The 25,396-nt window shown below is 50.1% G+C and overlaps 1 protein-coding gene and 1 long non-coding RNA gene across 6 annotated transcripts in view; one reads left to right on the forward strand and one right to left on the reverse strand.

The window, feature by feature from the left end:
* The window catches only part of Gnao1 (G protein subunit alpha o1), a 157,650-nt gene that overhangs the window by 23,091 nt on the left and 109,163 nt on the right, over window positions 1–25,396 (reverse strand). For all 3 annotated transcript variants that reach the window (NM_017327.3, NM_001414910.1, NM_001414909.1), the window contains exon 4: window positions 661–821. In NM_017327.3, the coding sequence (NP_059023.1) occupies window positions 661–821 (161 nt within the window). The remainder of the gene's footprint in view (window positions 1–660; window positions 822–25,396) is intronic.
* On the forward strand, window positions 707–25,149 carry LOC134483691 (uncharacterized). Of its 3 annotated transcripts, none has more exons than XR_010060575.1 (2): window positions 707–845; window positions 21,507–22,190. It is a non-coding gene; the product is annotated as an uncharacterized LOC134483691 (long non-coding RNA). The 3 variants fall into 3 exon arrangements; XR_010060576.1 differs by lacking the exon at window positions 707–845 and adding an exon at window positions 13,807–17,881 and having other exon boundaries at window positions 21,507–25,149; XR_010060574.1 differs by lacking the exon at window positions 707–845 and adding an exon at window positions 13,807–17,609 and having other exon boundaries at window positions 21,507–25,149.

Consider the following 25,396-nt stretch of genomic DNA (forward strand, 5'->3'; position numbering starts at 1 on the left):
GTGCTGGGATGAAGGTGCTTTATTCACACTTGCCTCTTCTAGTTCACACTTACGGCCTGGGGCTTCTTAGAAGATAGACACCCTACCTGCTAGTCTGGACCCTCCTCTATGGGGTCTTAGTTGAGTTTTATTGCTGGAGGCATCATGACCAAGGCAACTCTTATAAAAGACATTTAATTAGGGCTGGCTCACAGGTTCAAAGGTTTGGCCATTACCGTCATAGCAGGAAGCATGGCAGTGTGCAAGCAGACATGGTATTGGAATTGCTGAGAGTTCCACATCTTGATTTGAAGTCAGCCAGGAGGAGGTTCTCGGTACTGGGTGGAGCTTGAACACTGGGAGACCTCAAAGCCCACCTACACAGTGACACTTACTCCAACAAGGCCACACCTCCTAATGGTGCCACTTCCCATGGGCCAACATATTTACCCATCATAGGTGGTGCCCAGGTTCCTGTCCTCTAGAAACTTCCTGTGTGGTTGTCTTTTGGCTTTCTCCCTTCCCTGACCTCTTTCTCATCCTAGACACAGGAAGTGAAGCCCTCGCCCCTCACTGATATCACTCCCTGAAGTCAGAACCTTTCCCCTCTCACCAGTCTCTCAGCCTCCATCCCTGCGCCTGCGTCCTCCTCCAGCCTCCGGCTTGCGCGTGCGCACTTACTATTTGGCAGAGTCGTTGAGCTGATACTCCCGAGATCGGTTGAAGCACTCCTGGATCCCCGAGTCGCCCCAGAGTCGCATCATGGCAGAAAGCAGTTCTGCAGAGAATGGTTCAGTGTCCTCCATGCGACTCACCACGTCACACACCATCTTGGAGTCTGCCTGCAAGGACAGACGGACACATCGGTGAGGCTTCCAGTACAATCTCTGCCTCGCCAAGACACCATACAGGGCCTGCACGCTCAGGAGCTGTGAGTGGTTCTGGGAGCCCAGGGCCTTGGGCCTCACTTTCCTCCAAAGCCATTGCCTCAAGAAAGTTCTAGAAAAGAGATTCTCAACTGGTGGGTCTTGGACCCCTTTGTGGGGGTTAAAAGACCCTTTCATGGGAGTTGCCTAAGACCATTAAAAGCACAGGTATTTACATTACAATGCACGACAGTCAGCAGAACCACAGTTATGAAGGAGCAGTGGAAACAAGTTTATGGTTGGGATCCCCACAGCATGAGGAACTGTATTGCAGACGAGATCGGGCGCGTTTGGTCTGCAGCGTTAGGAAGGCCGAGAACCCCTGCTCTACAGTCATAAACTCCACGGTCAGTTCTCCACCTTTCTCTTCCCTAAAACACCTCTACTTCCACCTGGAAACGAGGCTTTTGTACAGGATTTATTTTCCCCTTGGGTGGGGAACAACATTTTAAAGCCTGTCTTCTTAGTCTAGAGTTATAATTTCCTGTTTTCTTCTCGGAGGGAGCGAGTCCCTGGATCTTGTCTCTACCTGGGAAAGGGTCTGGTTATTTGAGAACTCCGAGGGACTGGACCTGGGTGGAGTTACTCTTTACAGGTATATGAAGCTTTTCACAGACATTTAAAACTCATGTCAATACTGACTGAATCACAAGAACTCAGGCCCTTACATGTTTTATTTGCGCTTTGTTATGTTAGTACAAGCTGGCCTTGAACTCATAATTTTCCTACCTCAGCTCAGGATAAGATTCCATGTGTGTGCCACCATGCCTAGTTTAGAATGTAATTTTTTCCATTTGTACTCAGTTTTCTGTGGCCGTCAGGCCTGCTATGTAATCCAGGAGCAGGAAAAGAGATGATCAGTGGCACCCAAGCTCGCCCCTTCCTCCTGCTCCTTGTCTGAGGGGCACAGCTGAATGCTTAAGGCATGTGAGTGAGTGAGAGCCGCCAAGAGTCTTGACGGCTGCAGGGAAACTCCTGGGTAGTTCACGGGCTCTTCAAGCCCATTCCACAGCTACGGAACAAGCAGGGCTCACTCATTTTCAGAGGTGACAAGAATTCAGAACAAGCGCAGGAACACTACTGTCTCAAAGGCTCTTGGGAGCCACAGGGCTGCACTGCTGCCACTGCTGTGCACACGAGCAGCTCTGCACAGCTTAGCAAGGACAGCCATGCACACACACTGATCGCCCAAGGACAGCCGTGCATACACACTGATCGCCCAAGGACAGCTGTGCACACACACTGTTCGCTCAGACCCTCACAACCACCTGAACTATGGCAACAGTATGATCGGACACTTCTTTGATTTCTGTCCATTCCCTGTGCCCTGCTCCCCTTGGGCAGAATACACTTCCTGCTTCCCAAACCTGTGGCTACAGTGTCAGTTAGACAGGGAGGAATTAGCAGGCTTGAAGATCATTCGGGATGGTCTTTCCTTACCAGAAGCTTGTAAAACCAGGGACTGCAACTGAGACCTTGAGCCCTGGTCAGGAGAATGGGATCTGAGCTGAACTGTGGGCCCTAGGCGGAGGAGACCTGCCCTCTGCATTGCTGGGATAACAACAGACACCTCCCTACCTACAAGCTCAGTACTTGTGAGGCAGGTAGGTGCTCCCCAACCAGTCAGGACCACACTTCAAGACTGTCTCAGAGAGAGACAGGTATGGGAGAAGGGTAGATGGGGATCAAATCTTGTAAGATTCCTACTTAGGGAGACTTTGTGGTAAAGAACAAAGACTACTGTCTCCTCCCTTTAGAGTTGATTCAAGTGGGTCTGTTAACACCATCTGGAAAGGCAGGACAATGCCTTTCAGGGGAGGCAGTCAGTTCCAGAGACATCAGGAGCAGGATAAAGCATATCTGAAATGTGGGCTGGTACAGCAGTGCCTTCTGGTGGCCACTGTCCACTCGCACTCTTTCAGAGTACTTCTCTTTACTCTGTAATGAAACCTACTTTCCTTCTAAAGGTGATTATTTTATGTGTATGGGTGCCTGAATGCGTATCTGTGTACCATATGTGTGCCTGCGGAGGCCAGAAGAGGGCATCAGGGTCCCTGGGAGAAAAGCTGGTGCTGCTAACTGCTGAGCCATCTCTCCAGCCCTCATTGTAGCTTCTGTGCTATGCTCTGGATGCCTCATTTGAATTCTTCCAACAGAGGGAAATTCAGATAACAGGACTTCCCTTGGCTCACAGTATGACACGGGGTGGCAGTGTGTGGATTCCAATAGGATGCGTTTTGCCTGCTTCTGCTGGTTGGTGTGGGCCTCTGCATCACCCTGAATGTGCCTGGGCTTCCATTCATCCCAGCAGTGGACTTGGGATACATACACAGAGCAGAACCCACAGCAGGTCTCTGAGCCAAGTAGCTGAGTTTAGGGGACGGCTGTTCCACCTGTTGGCTGTGGCACTTGGCAACATAGCACCTATGGGTGTTAGGACTACAGAGAGGTTCAGGGACCCAGTGACATTCCTTCTCTGTTTCTTTCTCAAGGTTGTATTTTTAGAGGCTTTATCACAGGTTGGGAGACACAGATGTTAGGGACACACCCTTGTAAGCTTGCTTCATTTGAAAAATCCTGGGTTAACAATACACGTCCCTAGAGGACAGACAGAAGAGTAGCACAGGGTCAGAACGGAGGCTAAAGGGGTAGCCTGGGCTGGGAGACAGTGTCCAACATCATGCCTTTCCATAGTTTTGCCTGCATAACTCTGCTTTGAGCCCTTTCAAAACCAGTAGATACACTGTGTGGCTAGCTAGTTTGGGAAGTAAGTGGGTGGTGTACAAGTCCTTTGCATCCTCTGGGGTGGGAGAGACAAAGGAAACAGCTCAACACCTGGAGGGTCTGTGGCAAACAGAAGGTCCTGTGGAAAGGCTGAGTGGGGATTCTGTGGCTTGAAGATTTCTTTGGAGTTCTGCTGTCTGACTAGTGGCTCTTTGTTGGAGCCTGGCTATTGACTAAGGTTTATGAGAAAGCTTACAGCTGTGTTCCCCCTGCCTGCTCCAGGAAGGAAGTGACTCCTGGCAGGAAACTGAAAGGCCATGCCCATCACGCTAACCACGATACAGCGCTTTGAGGACAGTGTTCTAAACACCTAGGTGGCTAAGCCACCTCACCTGATTTTTTTTTTTTTTTGGTTTGGGGGAGAAGGGTTCTCTAAGGCAGCCTGGTTTCCTAGGGTCATTCTGGAAAGTGGGTGAGTCTGGATGTTTGGTGCCCCAGGCAGCCAGAATGATTCAAGGAGAGGTGGGTGGAGAAGGGGAAGCAGCTTCCACCTGAAGCTAAAAACAGCTTCGGGACCTGTGACTCAGGGACAAGTGCTCCGCCTGGCCTGGCTGCCCTTAGGGCATCTCTGAAATCTCTGGGTCAGTCTTAGACCTGTGGGGGCAGCCAGTGGACCTAGCTAGAGTTCCCAAGTTCCTCAACTCCCATCCCCCTAGGAGCCTGTCAGTTCAGTGCACTGACAGATTTAGAACAGGGCAGGACTCAGGGGTTCATGGGGCAGGTCAGGCAAGGCTTCTGGTGGTCAGAATCATTCTCCAGTCTGAGTGACCGAGCTATGTCACATCCACACAGAGGATGTGGGGGTTGGTTCACAGAGGCTGTGCGAAGATAGACTGTGAGCCCCCTAAGGCCGTTTTGTCCCTAAATGTGGGGTGTGGAGTGTGTGGAGCTTTATGCTTTCTGCCCTCAAAGTCCTGCCTGTAGCCTGCAGCTGTGGTAGGAGTTGTCCCGGGGTCTTCCACATACAGCTCATGGGTCCAGACTTCTCCCTCCTCCCCAAGAGAGCTGAGAGGGAGGAGCCCATGCTAGCCCATCTGTCCCTGGTCCCTTTCCATCTCCTCTAGCTGAGACGTTACTTCTTGTGCTACCCACCTGGCAGAGAAGCCAGAGGCCACGGACAGCTGCTCCCATTCTTTCCATGTCCTCACCAACTTCCTGTGGCCTCAGTCTTGCTCTCTGCAGCCTGGGTATAGCCAGAGATCACTAGTGTCCTAACACTGAGACTCCCTTCTTCATTAGATAAAGAATCCCTGTTTTCGTTTGTTTCTTTTTGAGACAAAGTTTCTTTGTGTACTCTTGGCTACTGGAACTCTCTCTGTAGAGCAGGCTCGTTTCAGACTTCAGGTCTGCCTGCCTCTGTCTCCCCAGTGCTGGGACTAAAGGTGTGCACCACCACTGCCCAGCAGAACCCCCAAGTTTTATCTGGGCACAATGCAACTATGCACAATGCACAATGCACAACTAAAAGGGTGCCCATCTTAATGATTCAAGTGGTTAGGGTGATCACTCAGCAAATTCCCCAACAGAAGCAGGCTCAAGCAGAACAAGGAGGTACCATTTAAAGAAAAGATCCAGGGCCGATAAAAATGGTTCTGTGGGTAAAGGTCCCGTCCCTATGACCTGAGTTTGATCCTTGGGACTCAACCACATTGTGGAAGGAGACTCTTACACTTTGTTCTCTGATATCCACAGACATGCTAAGTCTTTCTCTTCTTTGTTCACAAAATAATAAATGAATAAATGAATGAATAAATGAATGAATGAATGAATGAATAAATTTTTAAGTAAAATAACGATATTATCTACAAGGCCGAGGAAACAGCTCAGTGGCAGAATGCCTACCCCACCCCCACCCCCAACCTTTTCTTTCCTAGTGCTCAGAACTTAAGATGTGGCGGCTGGAGCTCCAGCAGCGGGCGGCGTCATCATGTAGGACAGGTGGGACAGTGGTCTGAAAACAACCCAGGTCCTGACAGCTGCATGCAAGCTGTGCTAACATGATTTCAACTGCTTAGTTTTTAATTTTAAAACATTTCTGTCCTATTTCAACACTGTGTTCAGAGCATCCACAGCCAAACCTGATGGTTACAAGAGCTGTTATGACGAGTTTATGCTCTTTCAATAGTCCCCATTGTTCCTCTGAAAGCATCATCATGTCCCACTAAGCACACTGACCTGCTTGTCTTCACTCTCCACTAGCCCCACTGATGGGCCCTGGCCACACAGTCCTTTCCTCCCATTGGCTGATCAGGCTGTCAATCCCCATCAGGGGCTCCATTGTGCAGGGTACTTTTGCTCTGGCCACGCCTACCTTGACTATCCCTTCTCCACCATGTGGCTGTTGCTGGATGTGTGTGTTCTGGCAGGGTGACCTTGTGACCTCTCATGTGTCCTGGAGCTCACAGTGCCCTGTAGACAGCTGCTGCACAGCAGTCTGATGTGACGAAGGCTCTTTGGCATTTTAGTGTCAGACTTGGCCCTAGCGTGTATCATGCTATAGCTGACAGCTCAGGACTCATGTCAGGTACAGCTAGGGGGCAAGGGGAGCTTCACTGACATTCCCGGAAGCCTGTGTGGGCACCGAGCAACTAGCAGGGGAGTCCACCCCGTTCCTTTGCACGACTGCCCTCAGGCCCAGGGAATGGGGCTCACCCCAACCACAGTCTTCTTGTCCGGGCCTCCTCCTAAGCCAGGGGTGCAGCTTACATTCCAGTGCCTTCCCAATATGGCTTCCCAGCACTGTGCCCTCCTGCTGGTCAGGTGTGAAGAGATGTGCTATGCCCAGAGAAATTAAGGTCTGCAAAGCACAGGCCTGCCTTTGGGGTAGACCCATGAGGTGCTGCAGTACTCCCAAACTCCTCTGGTGAAATCTCAGCCCCCAGGATGATGGTATAGGAATCACTATGCAGATATGGCTGGCTTATGAGGACAGTCTTCATGATTGGGATTAATGTCCTTCTAGGACACCTAAGAGAGAGACCCTCACCCCTCCATCATGTGGAACAAGGATAGAGCAAGAAGAGTGTCTGGATCAGGAAGTGGTTCTCACAGACTGAGAAATCTGCCAGCATCTTGACCTTGGCCCTTCCAGCCTCCAGGATTGTGAGACATTTCTGCTGCATGAAGTTATCCAGTCTGTGGTGGCTGAAGTTACAGCTGCCCGAGAAGATGAAGACACCAGGCCTGACCTCGTGAGATTATGAGTGGACCCTTCTGGAGCTACCACCCATAGAGAGCATGCCATGGGATCCTGCCTTGGCCGGATGCAGCAAGGACCAGCCTCTAGCAGGAGCCAGACCACTTCCTCTGCTGCTGGTCAGGCCCTTTCTGCTGGGTGCTGCTCTCTCCATCTCCAGCATTTCCACTCTTGTCTGCTGTCAGCAGAACCCTGGCTTCCCAGGAGGAAGACACGCCCTTCCTTGAGCCAGTCTGAGTGTGGATGGGGCTGACATTATCTTCTGATTTGGGGGCAGACACACATGTTCTAGATAATTCTATTGGCCCATGTACAGTTTGGGGTGCGCCAATTTGTCAAGTTAAGCTTACAACCAACCACAGTATCTCAACCAGCCCCTAGGATATTTGTTGAAACTATCAATAAGGAATCCCAAAGCCTGCAGGCGTGTGGAGTGGTCACTGATGAAGACACAGCCAAGACAGCGATAGATCAATGTTGAATAAAGCCAATGCCTGGATTCACATCCTTGTTTTCCCATAGGGTCATCACACAACAACAAAACACACAGTGTAGGGCGGCCATCAGCTGTGCTAGCCTCTCCCCGGCGGATGGGCATGCACTTTCTCACCTCTCGAGTTGCTGTGGGCATGCAGTGGTGAGCAGGGCCTGGGAGGTCAGGACCCTTCTCTGGGGACGGCTGGAACTGCAGGTCTGAACATCAGTAGTCAAGCACTGCTCGTATAGATTTAGGATCCGGAGGCTGGGAGAAGATGTGGCCTCTAGAAGTCACCAGCAAGAAACCTTTTTTTTTTTTTAATTACGTCAATGACAGAGAAACAGCGTGGCTATTCTGACTGTTTTAAATAGTATAGCCTGTCTGCTTAAATGGCTCTCACTCCTAATGTAGACATACAAATGGATTGATAGAACTCAGTGTAGACAAGAATCACTTTGGAGGACCTCGGGGCTCTAGATGACTCCTTGTGTAGACCCGTGCATAATGGCAGGGAGATGCTGGGTGTGTGTGTGTGTGTGTGTGTGTGTGTGTGTGTGTGTGTGCGCGCGCAGCTGGGCCTAGTTTCCCAGAAGCAGGCTGCCTTATGCCCTTGCTGGGGAGCGGAGAACGTTCAGGCTGGTATCAGGGTAGTGAGGCCCTTGAACTGGAGGCACATAGCAGACCAAGTGCTGCAGGGCAGATCCTGAGCGTGCATTGCAAGCGGTACTCAGACCTTATGTCAGGCCAGCCAGTGGGACAGCCCACTGGTACCTGGGGAGCTTGTTGTTCCAGAGTTGTCTACAGCAGGTCTCTAGAGCTAAACCCACTGGGGGAGAGTCAGTGAGGGCCTGTCCACTGAGCATATCGGCTCCCACTTGTTGGGCCACAGGCAGCTTCTGTGCTGATTTCTGCACCGATGTCTCAGAGATGTAGTGATGCCTGTCTGTACTGTGCTATTCCCAGGGCGGGCATTAGTGATGGCCAAGTGAGGTCAACTCTGGCCACATATCTTCTGCCCCAGCATCCCACGCTGCAGGAGCTTACAAGGTGCCAGATACATTCATTGTTTGAAGGCATGTGGGCAAACTGTACCTCTTAGGACTTGGGTTTTCTAAACCCTTCCATGTTCCTGAGCGCAATGTAGGCTTTTCTAGAAGAATGGGCAGCAAAGAATCTGAAAGCCAGAGGATCACAAAAGACCCAGGTCCTCTCAAGAGCGGAGGTGCGAAAGTGGAAGAGGGACAGGCATCTTCAGTCGGTGGCCCAGGTCCAAGTCCTGGCCCTGTGCCTGATTCCCAGTGGCCTTAGACAGACCCCATACCCACCTAAGGCTTCTGCTCCCCCACTGGCACCCGGGGAGAAAGAAGGCCATTTGTGCAGATGAGCCGGGCTGACGATGTGACAGCTCTGTGGTGTGAAAGAGCCCCGCAAATGCTAGTTATTATGAGCAAAGATGGCGCCTCAGACACAAACAACAAGCTGACATAAATAAGCCTGCTTTGTACAAGACTTTCCAGGCAGGCATGATAATCTTGATAACAATAATCATAGTAATTACAATAATAACCCCTTCCATCTGAGTAGCTGCTTTGGATCGCTCAGAGTTTTCCTCCATCTCCAATCTTTGAGGCCGAGTGAAATGAAATGGAAGTGTGAGCATGGGCGTGCGTCCCCTCCTACCCCCTAGCTCTCCAGCTGCAGCAAAGGCCTTCACGGCCCCACCTTGCCCCATGCGCTGCAGTTGTCTCCATCACCACCAGAGGGCAGTAGAGCACAGGCCAACAAGAGGAACAGGGTGCCAGGCACGGCCTGGCAGGGCCTGGCCCAGTGAGCCAGGGCTATGTCACTGGATACTGACTAGCAGCTCTGGGGCAAAGGTCAGAGACCTCAGATGCTGAGAACCCACTGAGGCACTGCAGCCCCAGCAGGCAGAGAGCGGTGTGGGTGGCATTCTGAAAACTGCCAGCCACACCTGACTGAGGCCTGAACCTGTGAGAAAACAACCATGTTTCTTTCACTCGCAGAGAGCCTTCTGCTCTACACTTGAGCGTTAGAACGCCGCACTTCGAGGGGAAGCAGTAGCCCTGCTCCCTCACATCTCCAGCAGAGTCTGTTCTCCTGGTCCCTGCTCCCACCAACATCCATTTCAGACATGAAGGCACTTCGTTGGCAGTGGCAGTAACTGGGGTATACCAGGTACTTGGTGACTGGGACTAGATGTGCTTGGAGCCTCTCACCTTTGAGCTTAAGGCCCTGTCAATACCTCTACCTACAGCATGTTGTCAGCTCACAGGGTCTCTGGGGTTGTGGGGCTGTGTGTCCACCATCTACTTTGGGGGAGAGGACTGTCCTGATTCCCTCCAAAGACCCTGAAGCAAAGCTGAGAGCTTGGCAGTTTACAGCTTGCCTTCTCTCCAGTTAAGACAGCACCCCTGCCCTTTAAGCCTGCTGGTCTTCCACACAGCCCTGCGCTTTTTCTAGGTATCAAAGGGACTTGGGGTCAAGGATGGGACCTGGAGCCGAAGCAACCTATGGATGTCCCTCTGGCACACAGATAGGCCTGGGCTCACAAGGGACTTGGTGGAGGCAAGACGAAGTGCAGGGTCGAGTGGGGTAGGGCAGGACGAGATCATCAAATGCAGGATGAAGGCCCTGTGTTTTAGCAACAGTAGGAGATGGTTCAACCTTCATGGGCGACGGTGTTTGTCACCCAGCTGCTACAGGTTCCAAGCACAGTAACTAATGTTACCGTACACTCAAAGCTCCAACCATCTACCCTGTGGGCCAATTTGTCTAGCTCCAGTTCTCCCCTTGATGTTCTGCTCTCTGGGGTGGGTACAGACCCACTCTGAGCAGCTGAGGCACCAAGCCAGCTCCAACCGCTCACAAATCAGCTTTGGAGAACGAGATAGAAAATCTCAAATTCATGCTGCCTCCACCCACCCTCTGTGTCCTCTCTTCTGAGCCCAGTGTTTTAAGAAGGACAAAAGAACACGAATCGGATAGACAGAGTTTCTAAGAAATGAACGAGAGCAGATTCAGATTATCCACAGAGAGTTTGGTCAAAGAGGAAGAAAAGTGATAATGGCCAACCTCATATCCTCAGAATACAGAGTAACAGAGATGAATGGTTTAATTAGGGCGGCCTCGCCAGCAGATATTAGCAACCCAATTAGGGAAGAGAGAGGATGGATTCTGGGACTCCACACACACGATGGGGCAGGCAGAGGCAGGATGTGAGGCTGGCAGTTTGGCAGGTTGGTACCACTCTCCAGATCATTCAGACACCCTTCCAGACCCAGTTTCTGCTCCATTCATCAGAGTGGTCAGGAACTTCTCTGCTGGACTGGTGAGGTGGCTCAGTGGGTAAAGCTCGTGCTGCTAAGCCGATGATGTGAGTTTGATCCCTGGGACCCACTTGTTACAAGGAGAAATCAACTTCTAAAAGTTGTCCAGTGACCTCCACATGTTACACACTACAGACATACAGACACATAGACACACACACACACATAGAGACACACATACACACTTTCAATAAATAATAAATAAATAAATGTTAAAAGAAAAAGGAAGAAGAGGGTTGGAGTAGGAGGATCTGGACAAGCCAGTAAGACCCTGTATCAGAGTGAAGAGTGGGTTAGGGTGTGCTTTAATGGGAGAGCTTTCCCCACCTCGGGTTCAGTTCTAACAGCAGCAGCAGCAACAGCATGTACACACAAGTTGCTTCATATTCTGGGGAGTTTTAAAGAATAATTTTCTGAAAAAGATTAAAAAGTATCTCTTCCTTTTTAAAACTATATATCTATGTGAAGGACCCAATATTTTATAGCCAAAATAACACATTAGATCAAGCACAAAATCCCATCAGACTGAGCTATCTTCTGCCAGGCAAGATTTTAAAGAGATCTCTGAAGATAATAAGCTATGGAATTCTTCATTTTAAAAGTAATATTGGAAAATAGAGGAGAATTTTATGAAGTGTTATTCATATCAGCAGGCGATGAGTTTATCATATTTATTTCTTTGTAGTTCTGAAGTAAAACCGAGGCCTGGCCGTACATTTCACCACAGTCACTCCCCAGCCTCGGCACCTAACTATCTGCCTAAGCTGGTCACGAACCTCACCCCCCCGGCTCAAGTGAACCTCTCACTTCCAGGTCCTAAGCAGGCGGCAGCCACTATGCCCAGTAATTACTAGTATTTTTAAATGAAGGGATACTTAAAACTTTCTTCATTCTAACAACTACTTCTTTCTTCCTCCTCCTCTTCTTCCTCCTTCAACATGTAAGTGTGTTTTGCCTGCATCTATGTCTATGCACCATGTGCATGCCTGGTGCCTGTGAAGGTCCGAAGGGGATACTGGATCTCTTGAACTGGAGTTACAGATGATTGTGAGAGCTGGGAATCGAACTCAGGACCTCTGGAAGAGCAGTCGGTGCTCTTAACCTCTGAGCCATCTCTCCAATTTCCTATTTCTAACCTCTATTGCAATTACATATAAAAGCTAACACACACAAGTGCAGATTAAATATGTTTGAAAACTAGTAGAGCAGGCTGTTCTTTCCCCAGCCCCCTCGTAGCTTCTGCTCAAGCCCTGCGTCAGCCGGTGACTAATACTAGTTTTCTTATACACATCTTTGTACTTTATAAATGCCATATTCCTATGGAAAACGGAGAATCTGTATAAAGCAGTCTAAATAGAAGGCACCCATAAAAATAGCTACAGTGACAGCAGAACACTATTTTAGTTTTAATTCTAGCAGGACCCCATGGTCTGGTGCAGGCTCCCTGCCTGGGCCCTTCCTTCGCTCCATGTCAGGGTGTCAGGGTCTCAGGTGTTACGGGTGTAGAAGCACCTGCCTGAGACTCAACATGAAGGGCTGAAGGAGTGAGATGTGTTCTCGACTTGGACCCTGCCTCTACACACTTGTGACTCTGTTCTTCTGGCCCAATCCCATCTTACAGACTGGCGACATGTGCCTCAAGGGGCTCTGAGTAGAAGAAGGTCTTCCAGGACCTCCAGTCAGCTATACAAAGTGAGGCTGCTGAAGCGTCCATCTGCTGGGGTGTGGTGGATAGTCTCATGGTTGGGAGGAGGGCTGTAAGCTACAGCCAGCACTTGGGGAGTCTTGGGCAGGTGCACATGGATGCCAGATGTCTCCTGAGAGTTTTCCTCAACGATTTCTACCTTATTCTTTGGAGACAGGGTCTCTCAGGGAGCCGGAAGCTCACTGGTTGAGCTGATCTCAGGATTCGTGCTTGTAGAGATGGAGCTCTCTCCCCAGCCTGTGGCTCCATGCCTTTAAAGGCGGCAAATGCTGCCTCTCTTTGGCTTTATTATCAGAGACGCTGATGTAGTTTCTAAGACTTGGATGTCACTTGGCCAGTAGGGAGCCCAACCCTTGGCCAACACCAGCGTCCACATGCAGCACTGCTTCCCACTGTGGTCTGTCTGTCTGTCTTTCCAGGCCTGGGGGAGGAGGTGTGGCCATGTCCCAGGAGAGGAGGATGGATGCGAGCCTGCCTCATCCAGTTCCCTCTGGACAGGTCTTTTGCAGGAAAAGCTGGCACCCGGGAGACTCTCTTGCTGTCACCACTGCTCTCCTCAGCTCTGCCTTAAGAGATTAGAGCTCCTAGAGGGCCTGGGTAGTGCCTACCCTGGGGACCCAGGGTTAGTATGTTGACTCCAGCAGTGTTTACCTGAGGCAGGTGGGGTGGTGACAGGTGTAAAAAGCAAGGATGACAAATAGTCCTATCAGCTACAACACAGGTGAGGTAAAGAGCCAGCTGTGGCTGAGGACCAGCTAGGTCAGACACAGGTCCCAGCCCACTGCCCTGGGTGAGGTAGGAGGTGCCAGGGTTGGATGCCCAGTCCCTGGCTCTTGATGCCTTCCCAGAGGAAGAAGCCTGGGAGACTAGGAAGCTAAGAAAGTATCCAGGGGCCACAGTGGCCAGGAGGAAGGAGGGATGGGCAGCACCCTGAATGTCTAGGCCAGCCCAGGGGCAGGTGCGTAGAGCTGTTTCATCATGGATGTCACTGGCCTGAAAACTTTCTGGAGTCTGGAATGAGGCTGACTGCTTCCTTTCCCACTTGGTCCTTCTCATACTGATTCTCCCTGCCATAGACATTGGGTGAAGAACCTGGAGGGAAGGATGATGGCTCTCTGCTTCCCTAGAGAAGTTTGGTGCCCCAGGAGCACCAGAGCTGCAGTGGTGTGCCCTTCCCACTTTGGGGAGAAAGGCCTTGGCTCAAGCTGGCATTCACCCATGTGACTAACTGTAAGGCCACACAATAGGCCACCAGATGCCACAAGGGCTCTGGTTCTACTCTCCAAGTCCTTTTGGTTCTCTCTTCTATCACTCCACTGGCATTCCTGTTGCCCTTCTCCTCTGTGCAGTAAGGTACAAGACTTCCTAATTTCACTTGGCCAATAGGGGTCTGCAGCCCAACCCTTGGCTCCAGAGACTACACCAGCGTCCACATGCAGCACTGTTCCCACTGTGGTCTGTCTGTCTGTCTTCCCAGGCCTGGTGGAGGAGGCCAGGTAGGGGTGGATGGGAGCCTGCCTATCCCAGACCCCTCTGGGCAGGATCTATCCAGGGTGCTCTAACCCTGGCATCTTCACTAATATTTCTATCCACTACATTCTTCTGTCCCTTGCTTCTCCCCCCTGCATGGTGCTCTGCCTCTGCTTAGACTACAGGTTTTGCACACAATCTCTATTGCTTCAAAGAGAAACAGACAAAACAGCATGTCAACTGGGGAAGAGAAAGATAAGGTTTCTGGAATCTCAAACTATCTGCACCATGCCCCAAGGAACACCGAACGCCCCATGACACACAGTAGTAAGAAAGGTCATGTTCTACACTGAACACTCACTCCATGACACACAGTAGGCATGCAGTAAGAAAGGTCATGTTCTACACTGAACACTCACTCCATGACACACAGTAGGCATGCAGTAAGAAAGGTCATGTTCTACACTGAACACTCACTCCATGACACACAGTAGGCATGCAGTAAGAAAGGTCATGTTCTACACTGAACACTCACTCCATGACACACAGTAGGCATGCAGTAAGAAAGGTCATGTTCTACACTGAACACTCACTCCATGACACACAGTAGGCATGCAGTAAGAAAGGTCATGTTCTACACTGAACACTCACTCCATGACACACAGTAGGCATGCAGTAAGAAAGGTCATGTTCTACACTGAACACTCACTCCATGACACACAGTAGGCATGCAGTAAGAAAGGTCATGTTCTACACTGAACACTCACTCCATGACACACAGTAGGCATGCAGTAAGAAAGGTCATGTTCTACACTGAACACTCACTCCATGACACACAGTAGGCATGCAAGAAACACCTGTTACATTTCTACTGCATTTACACCATTCTAGCTATAATTTACTTACTATCTGCCATTAAATGTTCTTCTATTTAAATATACTTCAAACAAAAGGAAATGTAGTATAACCTATAAAATCTATGCAGAGCTTTTCGGGGGTAGCGGTGTTAAGGATTGAGCCTGGAGCCTGGCCCATGCCAGGCAACCATTCAACCACTGATCTCCAGGGCATTAAAATAACTTGACATAAAAACCGCATGTAACCGCATGTTCATCCACCTTACTAAAAGCACCTGATTCCATTACATTAGGGAGCACTGCCCCAGTACCCAGCTTGATCCGGGGCACCAGGAACAATCCCAGGTCCTGGGCTGCAATCTGAGAGCAGCTCACTCCTTCTTCCCGCACTGTTGTCCTTGCCCTTGTCACTCACTTGTCTCCCTTGTCACTCACACTGCTTCCTCTCCTAGGGTAGGGTAAGAGGGCAATTGAGGGGGATGAAGGGATAGATACCTCAGAGGTGTCAGGAGTCAGATGGGTGAGCAGACCAAGCAGAAGGAGCAGAAAGAGTATTTTCCAAAAACTTGTGGACAATTCTAGGATCTGATCTTGCCCAGGGAGAGCCTGGGCAAGTCCCTGTGATTGCGCATGACTGCGCGTGACTTCTTCCTCAGCTGTAAAACTGGTGCTTTTCGTGCATATGCTCTTTTCAGGGTGTCTGTAGGAACCCAGGGTCTATGTGTGTGTGTGTGTGTGTGTGTGTGTGTGTGTGTGTGTGTGTGTGTGTGTGTGTGTGTGTGATGTACACCAGGGTTAGCCGTGTGAGAAGCAATAATGGTAATAACAGCAGAACCGGCTGCCCTGAGTGTTTCCACGCAATACACTACGGTGGACAAGAGAGGATGTTCAGGAGTCCTCTAAGGCAAATGGCCACTCATATCCCCCTGCCCTCTACCCCCTACCATATCTCTATACACTGGTAGAGAAACTAGAATCCCCAGAATTCTGGGAGAAGGCAGCAGGTCTTCTATACCCTGAGAGGTCACCAGGAGCAAGTCCTTCAAGAGCAATGTCTCCCAATACTACATACAAGGACCAGGGGCAGACTGGGTAGGCCACCAGCCTGGGGCCAACCCAGGCTGGAGCTGTGTCCAGTGGTAACCCCAAAGTGGCCTCGCCTGCAAAAATGCTGTTGCTTCAAAGATGAGGCTATGTTTTGATTAGCTCTCCTCCCAGTAGTGGCCCCACTGACTCCCAGCAGGTCCCCCCACACCCCCTGCATAGGGCTGCAGCTCCCCACAGTCCCTAGCCTTTACCCAGACTGTAAGCCACATTGTGCTCTGGGCCCCATGCTGCTCTTTTTACCCGGTTTGCAAGGCCAGTGGTAGGCAGTGTCTTTGAAGTCCTGTTTTCTGTTCCAGTTGGAAACTTTGCTCAGAACCAGAATTAGAGAGGTTGTACAATCAACTTGCAATTTAAAATACCACCCAGGCCTCCCTCCCCTCCCCCATTTTAAAATGTCATCTTAATTAGATGGCACCTGGTTTCATGCTTTCTGAATTTTAAGGTAATTTCCTGAAGGCCTTTTCTTCCTTGTAGCTATTTTTATCTTCAGTTATGGTGGCAGAAACCCAGTTGGAGGGTTGGGGAGGTTACTACCTAATTCAGCACACACTCTAGGCATTTCTCGGACATAGGGCCAGGCCATGGGTGGGAAGGGAAGAAGCTGGGGTAGCTGGGGCCGGGTGCCCTCTCCCTCCCCAGCCCACTCGCCTTACATACAGGACAGTCACTTTCTTTGTTAATCATCCCTTTCAACAAAGAGGGAGCAGCTGGTATTGAGGCTGGTCTCCTACGGCTTCCTGAGGTGTCATGGGCATTTCTCTACCTCATCTGCCATGGGAGATTAGGGAGGACCTGCTAGAAGCTGAATCGGGTGTTCCTAAAATTCCTATGCGGTGATGCCCATCCCCACAAATGCACAATACAACTGTACTGTGGGACTCCATCTTTAAAGAGGTGCTCTAGCTGAGACTGTGAAGGAAGGTCCTCATCTTGTAAGAGATTAAGACATAGATGCACAGAGAAGGAAGACTGTGAAAACACAGGCACCAGACAGTCATCTACAGCTCATGGACGAAGGTGCCAGAAGAACCAGGCCTGCTGTCATGGTGACCTCCAGTACTATGTATGAGACAATAAATGCCAGTCATTCAAGTTCCCAACTTGTAGGACTTGCACAAACTGAAGACCCACACAGCTCCTGAGATCCTTCCCTGGGCTGTGGTGTCATCCTGTACTCTATCCACAGACCAGGCAGACTCTGGATCTCATCTCCCGTGTCGGCCCATAGTCACTACCCAACCCCCTCTCATAGTCACTATTCAACCCCCGCTCCCGTCTGCAGGCTTTGCACAGGGCCCTTATGCCAATTCCAGCCACTGCCACAGACAGAGCTCCTGGACTTGGCTCTTCGCACATCTCCAGGCTAAGAGTCAACTCTTCTTCTTCGTTGTCTTAGACTAAACAGGACTCAGAAGAGAAGGGAATCCTGGATTCCTCTGGACCCACCCACTCCCCAGACTATCCACAGCAGACATCTCAGCATGCTTTTTGTTTCTTTAAATGAACCATCACGGCATGTAAACAGTCCTGTCTCCTTGCTGACTCTCTTTCTAGAGAGCTGGTACGCTCTGTGAGGGTAGGGCCCACTTCTGCTGTTCTCACTGTTGGTTTCAGTTATGAGGTAGGACTTGTAGAATGTTCCAGGCCATGAGCTCAGACAAATGCCAGCACTTTGTCCTTAGTGGGCCAGGCAGTGGCAGGGCGAGCTGGAGGTAGGATTGAGAAGGCAGAGGAGGAACTGCCCAGAATTCATTCTCAAGGTCTGTGTTCTCCACAACAGGAAACCCAGAATAGCAGATAAGCTGGGGGCAGGGGGTGGGGTGAGGTGGGGTGGGAGCTGATGTCACTGGTAAACAGAACTGGGACTCTTGGACTCCTGGATGTTCTGATACCTCAAGAGTATGTGGAGAAGGATGCTGGGTTCCAGCAGAGATGGGAGTATCTTCCCTTGGCAGCTATGTGTGGCTGATACAGAGGCACAGCTACATGGGCGCAGCCTGCATGTGTGGGCACAGCAGGTCATCGGCTTGTGGTGAGTCTGAAGTGGGTGGCACGGGACACCACAGAAGTGAGTCACGGACAGCACAGGACAGTCTGCCTCGAGGCCAGTTCTGGCTTCCCTATCTAAATTTCAGAGCCTTTAGTATCCCTCCTAAGTTATCTGGATTGGAATACTGCAAATGAAGACTACAGACAGGACGTGAGCAGGAAAGTGTAAAGTGTTTGCCTGTATCTGTCCTTCCCCAGAGAAACCTATAAAATGATTTTTGGGCCTAATTGTGTAATTAATCTGGAGGGGCTCCCTCTCCCCTCAGGATCTGATAGCCAGATCCCTCGAAAGTTAAGCTCTATGTCAAATTCAATCATCTAGGGTAACCATTGTTTGGGACAAGGGGACGATGTTCACTGGTGACAGTGTTATGTAGGGCTCAACAACACTATAGGAGAAGCGGTTTGAAGAAGGGCCCATGAGCTGCTTGCCTGGGTAGCCCCAGGTCTTCACCTGCCCTGAGAGGAGATGGGCATTCAGCAGAGACCTTGGACCTCTAAAACTCTAGGCAAAGCCACCGAGAATTAAAGAGATTCCACACAGGGGCTCACGAATGTCTGGGCTGCGAACCTGTTCCTCTCTGTTGAGGTGGCGCTGAGTGTGGCCTCTACCCTCTGTGGTTTGTTTCTACAGTCTATTCCCTCCACCAGAACGCCCATGCAGGCGCCCTCTTGTATCCAATAAGCCAGGCACATAGTAAGTGATAAATAAACACTAACTGAGTACATTTGGTAAAGAAAGGTTGAAAAACACTGAACCCTGGCTTAGGAAACTTTGGATTCCTATCACAAGTCTATGGAATGAAGGAGCTGCCCTAGACAGAGGCCATAGCTTCTTCAGCTTGAGGCCTAATCCACTCAGGCAGAGAAGACACAGAGGAGAAGCTTAATATTAAACAGCAACTCTCAAGGAGGGCGTAGTGGGAGGGTCAGAGGGAGAGCAGAAGCCACAGCAGGCCGCTCTGAATTTAGTCATTTTGGAGCATCTCTGAGGTTAATGTCTCCCGCCATTTTGACGTTACCCCTGTGCAAGTGCTTTAGGTGGCTGAGTGTCCGAGGAGCTCCCTGCTCCAGAGGCTTCGCCATCTGGACTCACACTCAAGCTCCACCCCCTTTTAAAAATTGGATAATTTTTTAATTTACATTTCAAATGTTATTTCCTTTCTCCCACCCAATCATTCATCCCTTCCCACCTCCCTGCCCTGACATTCCCTAAACTGAGGGATCCAGCCTTGGCAGGACCAAGGGCTTCTCTTCCCTCTGGTGTCCAACAAGGCCATCCTCTGCTACATATGTAGTTGGGTCTGTCCATGTGCACTCTTTGGATGGTGATTTAGTCCCTGAGAGCTCTGGTTGGTTGATATTCTTGTTCTTATGGGGTTGCAAGCCCCTTAAGTTCCTTCAATCCTTTCTCTAACTGCTCCAATGGGGACCCCATTCTCAGTTTAATGGTTTGCTGCTAGCATTCGCCTCTGTGTTTGTCATGCTCTGGCTGAGCCTCTCAGGAGACAGCTATATTAGGCTCCTGTCAGCGTGTACTTCTTGGCATCAGCAATATTAGAGGATAAGCCATTGGTGTTCTGTTCAGGAAATTTTCCCCAGTGCCCATGTGATCGAGACTCTTCCCCACATTTTCTTCTATTAGTTTGAGTGTATCTGGTTTGATGTGGAGGTCCTTGATCCACTTGGACTTGAGCTTTGTACAGGGCAATAAGAATGGATAGATTTGCATTCTTCTGCGTGCTGACCTCCAGTTGAACCAGCATCATTTGTTGAAAATGCTATCTTTTTTCCACTAGATGGTTTTAGCTCCTTTGTCAAAGATCAAGTGACCATAGGTGTGTGGGTTCATTTCTGGGTCTTCAATTCTATCCCACTACCTGCCTGTCTCTGTACCAATACCATACCATTTTTATCACTATTGCTCTAAAGTTGGAATTTTGATGGGGATTGCATTGAATCTGTAGACTTGCTTATGCTCTAAGATCAAGAATCGACAAATGGGACTTCATAAAATTGCAAAGCTTCTGTAAGGCAAAGGATACTGTCACTAAGACAAGATGGCAACCTGCAGATTGCTTCTCTCTTCTCCTCCTTAGGATCTGTCACTCAGAAAATGACTAGGGGTGGTTCCTCAGGCGTACCTGTGACACTCTGCGAGGGTGGACACTGGTGGAGCCTGGTTCAGCAAATGCCTCTCATCTCCTTCAACACCTAGCTTTCCTCTGACATCTCATTGGGCTCGGAATCTCAGAATTGGTTGGTGGATGGGTTTCTGTGTGTCAGCCTTGAAAGGACGAAGAAGGCAGAGTTTGCCTCTTCCTGATGTAGTGTACTGGAGCCATGGCTAGAGCTGGCCCACTGAAAGCAAGGTGAAATCACATAATAGCCATGGCAGGCTACCTGGGACTCTTGGCAGCCCCTATCAACTGACTTCATCCTGACTGGCCATAGAAGTTCCATCCCAGGCCACAGAAGTTCCTGGGACAGCCAAGGGGTCAGGGGCCAGTTGTGTCCAAAGCACCTTCAGAGTTACACCCAGTACACAATCCCTACATTCAGGGCACCGTGAGTCACAGAGAAGAGAAGGCAGGCAAAACACCCATACATATAAAACACAAAATTTAAAATTTCTCAGAAAGAAAGAAAGAAAGAAAAGAAGGAAGGAAGGAAGAAAGAAAGAAAGGATGCTGCCTGCATTTCCTCATACAGGTTGGGAAGCTGAGACACAGGAAGGAGTTACTTGGCTCGAGGTTCTGGGACACTGGTATTTTAGCCGGTGGAACTCAGAGGAATGTAGGTAGGAACAAGCTCAGATCCACGAGGAGCTGGGGGAGAAGGAGGAAGAGGTGGTAGAGATTCTTCAGGAAAAAGCTAATGCCTGAACTACACAGGGATCCAGCAAACCCGGGAAGGTACAGAGTCCTTGAAAACAGAACACCGCAGGGGAGTCATGGAGCTGGAGGGAGACAATGTGAGGCTACCCACTGGTAGGACCCAAGGTTGGGGGCTCTCAGGGTCTCACGACTTCCTAGTCATACGTCCATGTGAGCCGTCAACTCTGAGCAGTGCCTGGTTTGGAAATCAAGCCTTTCGCCATTACACTGCATCTTTACGCATAGGTGGGGACCAGCATAGCGGGTCTGGGAGTTCTCAATGAATTAGTGAAACCAGGTACTCAACACGCTGGTCCCTCATAGTAAGGCTTCACTATAGGTATAGCATAGAGCTCCATAGAGATGCTGCAGGGGCCAGTGAGAGCCAGATAGGCAATGGTTGATCCTGTGGCTCCCCGAGGAAAAACAACAAAGTGGGCAAAACTACCCTATGAAGCTGAGAGGCAGAAAAGGTCACCATCCACGCGCTTTGTGCAAACCTGCCCAGGGGACACAGGAACTAGCACGGGCCGCTCCAGTGAGCTTCTCAGCATTCCCCAGGAAGCATTCCAGTGGAAGACTAAGGAAGCTGAAGACTTGGGGAAGACTGAGGAAGCTTGTAATGAAAGAGAAATGAAAGCCAAGATCCCTCCCAAAGGGGAACAAAACCAAAACAAAAGCCCCTCGAGGTCCCCACATGTCTAAGAGGCCTTCTCTTGCCTTCTCTTCCAGGCATCACCCCAGATCAGAGGGAAACAGCTCTGCTTAGCCACCAGTCCTGTGGAGGAACGGGAGAGACGTGGGATGACATGGCCGCAGAGGACAAGCGGCCTTAGGAGAAGATGGTGGCTAAGCGCAAGAAAAATTATAGGAGGGGTACTGCTGCCTCTGGATGAAAAGGGAGTCTGCGGCAGGGGAAAGGGGGAGCGGGGCTGCCACGCCTGCAAAGAGCAGGAAGAAGAGGGTGAGGAGGAAGACGATGAGTACGTCGGTTCTAGTTTTTCTTATCTACAAAGCATTCAACCCACTGTGTACATAACTCCATTTAAAGAAAATAGTTGGAGTGAGATGTTTTAAAACTGCACAGTGCTTCTTTGTCTGTAAACGCACCACCAAAGGGGCTGCCAGCCCTGCCCAGGCAGTGTTGCCAATGGCGCTGACCTTGTGTGGTACAGTCTGGGCTGTGAACTGTTACGGGGACTTCTGGTGCTGCACAGCACTGATTACTTACTTATCTATGGGCCAGTCGTTCTTTCTGTCCTCACTTGTCTTTGATATAGCTTATATGGAATAATTATTCTGTTAACTGAAGATCACTCTGTTTTTAAAAAGAAGGATGTGGCTGTTTTGTTGATGTTTTGAATAACTCTAAGAAAATATCATTCTTTTTAATTAAAAAGAAAATTCACTACGATAGCCACTGCCTTACAAATTACGCACACCTACAACTTTCCTGCCAAATCTTAGTAAACAACACCATAGCTTAGCTGTATTCTACATGGAAGGAAAGACAGCAAAGCAAATGCAGCTGGGGTCTGGCTAAAAATAACTCCTCAAAACAACAGTGTCCAACAACTAAAAACATTAACTATCCGTCTCCCCTCTTCCAACACACTGCACACAATTCCCAGATTCTGCTCTAAGTGCTTACTGTGTCAATACAGAGAGCCCCATTTCTACCCATCTTATCCCCAGGGCACTGAGACCAAGGTCCAGGAGAACAAAGGGCCCAGAGGATGGGGCTGAATCCTCACTAGAAAGCTGTCACTGGTATATGCTCATGGAAGTCTGTCAAGGCTGAGGCCGAGGGAATGGTGCAACAAAGGCAGAATCAGATCCGGTGTAGTGCTCCAGTGTGGGCCCCAGCTCTGCTGTCTGGACCACTGAGCTCTTGCTCTGTTCCTTGTCTGCCAAGTCAGTTGTTCTCACACAATCTGGGCTAACAGTGGATAGAGCACTTGGGAACCCAAGGGGTTCGGGCCTTGCACTGGCTGGAGAGAGGTGAGACTGGCCGGTTGGGAGAAGGCAGGGCAACACTAGTATGTCAGGGAACTGGGGCCTAAAACTAGAACTGTGCTTTGCTACAACACTGAAATCAGCAGGAGACAAGTCAAACTCACTTGTAAAATCATATTTAAGAAAAATTCCTCTTGTTATTGGTTCAGTTGGCATCTCTGAAGGGGGCTACAGAAAAGGCTGGTGGTCTCGAGCTCCTGGGCTCGGGTAATCCACCTACCTTAGCACCCCATGTCGGGGGCTTCAAGGACACTACCACCCGCAAAACCAAGTTCCAAGTTCTCCCTTACTTTTCAGGGACAAGCTCAAAGGCATCAACCCATTTTGAGGATGAGAATAATTGTGGTCACACAGGCACAGCAGACAAGTTTCCCAACCTTAATTCCTTTCTGTTCTGTTGTCTGAGTTTTTGTTCGATCCGAGTCATCGTGTTCCTGAGATACCTCATTTGTCAACACACTGTGAGGGAGCTGGAGGTAGGTGGTCTTAGATTTCCATCCCAACTCTGCTGCAGACTGTGGGGCTCCCCAGATGTCATCATTCCCACTGTGAGACCCCACCTTCTCTAGGTGCTATGAGCCCTAAAGGAACAGAAGCCACTGAAGACAGTAGAGCCTGAGGGGCAGTCGGTGGGCAGCAGCTGCTCTGTGCTGTACCGATAGCTAAAGGAGCTGGGCTGGCACCAGGTGCGTACTTAGGTGGCCACTTTTGGGAGGAGAGGAAGGCCTAAGTCTCATAAAGCTTAGTCTCTCTTTCTCTGTCTCTCTCTCCCTCTCTCTCCCCACTTCCCCTCCCTCACCCTTCCCCCAGGAGCTACACACGCAGTCACATATGGGGTGGGCACATGTACACATGTATACTCATGCTCACCCGATTTTCATTTGGGGGCTTGTAAATCCCAGGTTAGACCCATCCTGCTCGATTATAAAGCATGGGCATCTGAAAGGTTTCTGGGCTTGGGCGAATGCTCTCTCCTCAGGTAATCTGTGCTGATTTCCCCCAGCAGGGCCATAAACCTGGCCTGTGTACCAACTGATTTCCATCCTGCCCTTTCCCCACCTGCTGCTCTGGGCAGAGAGGGGCCCTCGGCTACAGCCCTGTGCACAGTGTGCCCAGTGTCAGGTCTACACAAGTCAGGTGCAGTGCGGCTTGGAGGTTACAGCATATAGAAAGAGGCATTCAAAAAACCCCAAGTTACTTGATGTATCAAGTCCATAGCTCATTATAGAAAGTAATTCAGGGACAAGAGAGAGGGAGTAAGTGTCGCAGAGACCAGGGCAGAAAGGACAGGCCCCTTCGGGTTGTGCTCAGCCAATGCTTGGCAGCCACAGCTCTGCCAGTCACATGCAGCATCACGCCAGCTCCTTCTGAAAGGGCTTTTCAGTGGATCCCGTGCACTGGTTCAGAGGAAGCACAGCTCAGGCCCCAACTCCCCAGAGCATGGCTTGCGTCATAAGCAAAAAAAAAAAAAAAAAAAAATCCCCGAAGCGGCAGCTCTGGGAAGGCGGATGCTAGGGCTGGGGACGGCACCTGTACAGCAAGGATGAGAACGTTTACCAGGGCTGTGGGCTCTCACTTGGCCTGCAGAGCCCAGTGCTGGCTCTGCCAGCTATCGCTGTGTCACATGGATATGTCACTCAATCCATGACAGGGGTGGATACGGTGAGTGTTGCCAGCACCCAAGACCTCTCTGTCCCTGTGTCAGAAGGTCTGCTCCTGTGAGATGCCGCAGACCCTCACGTTCTCAATACATTTCACGTAACTAACTCACTTTTAACCAAGTTAAAGCCCATACGCTGGCCTTCCTTTCAGGATGCCACAATTATTATTCCTTGGATTCACACTAAGATAAACATATGGCTATTAAATGGAGCCTGTTGGCTGGGATAAATCCAGAAACAGGGTCCCTGGCACAGCGCCGGCATGTACATGCTCAGTGTGTAGGCGTTGCCGAGGCTGTCACCGGTGCCCTGGCATGCTGGCGATCTTACGGCTCTCTGCAGTTACCTATCCTGGCCCGGCCTCCTAACCCCTCCTTCACTGCCCCCTCCTCACCTCACCTCTTGTTTGACTGATGGGAAGAGCACCCCACACACTGACTCTCGTTGCTTTTAAATTCTGTATAGAGCAGGAGCACAGCCTCCGCCCGGTCCTGCTCAGCTGCACACATCTTTCCTCTCTTCACACCTCCCTCTCCCCCAGTGTGGCAAAACTGAAATGTCTAAGGAGGGGGGAGCACTCCATCCAGCACTGCCTGGTTATTTTTCAATTCTGCCTTGCTGACTAACACAGCATTTCCTAATTACAACTCTACTAGGAAGCTGTGCAGTTTCATTAAAAAAAAAAAAAAAAAAAAAAAGCCAACACCCAAATTCAGACTTTGCAAAAATTCTCACCTTCTAAACACAAACAAACAGATACACAAACAAGCCAATCAAGCAAGCAGGTGTGTGTTGCCCAAGACATCCGTGCAGCTAAGGTCGTGAGATGCTGGGCAGGGTGGCTGGCCACCAACCCATGGCTGTGCTGAAGATTCTTGAGGTGGCTGTGTAGATGAGGAGACAAGGCAGGATGTGGGTACTTTGCAAGGTGTGGGGCTCTGCCAC

This window comes from Rattus norvegicus, chromosome 19 (genome assembly GCF_036323735.1).
Source record: "Rattus norvegicus strain BN/NHsdMcwi chromosome 19, GRCr8, whole genome shotgun sequence".
NCBI classification, from domain to species: Eukaryota; Metazoa; Chordata; class Mammalia; order Rodentia; family Muridae; genus Rattus; species Rattus norvegicus.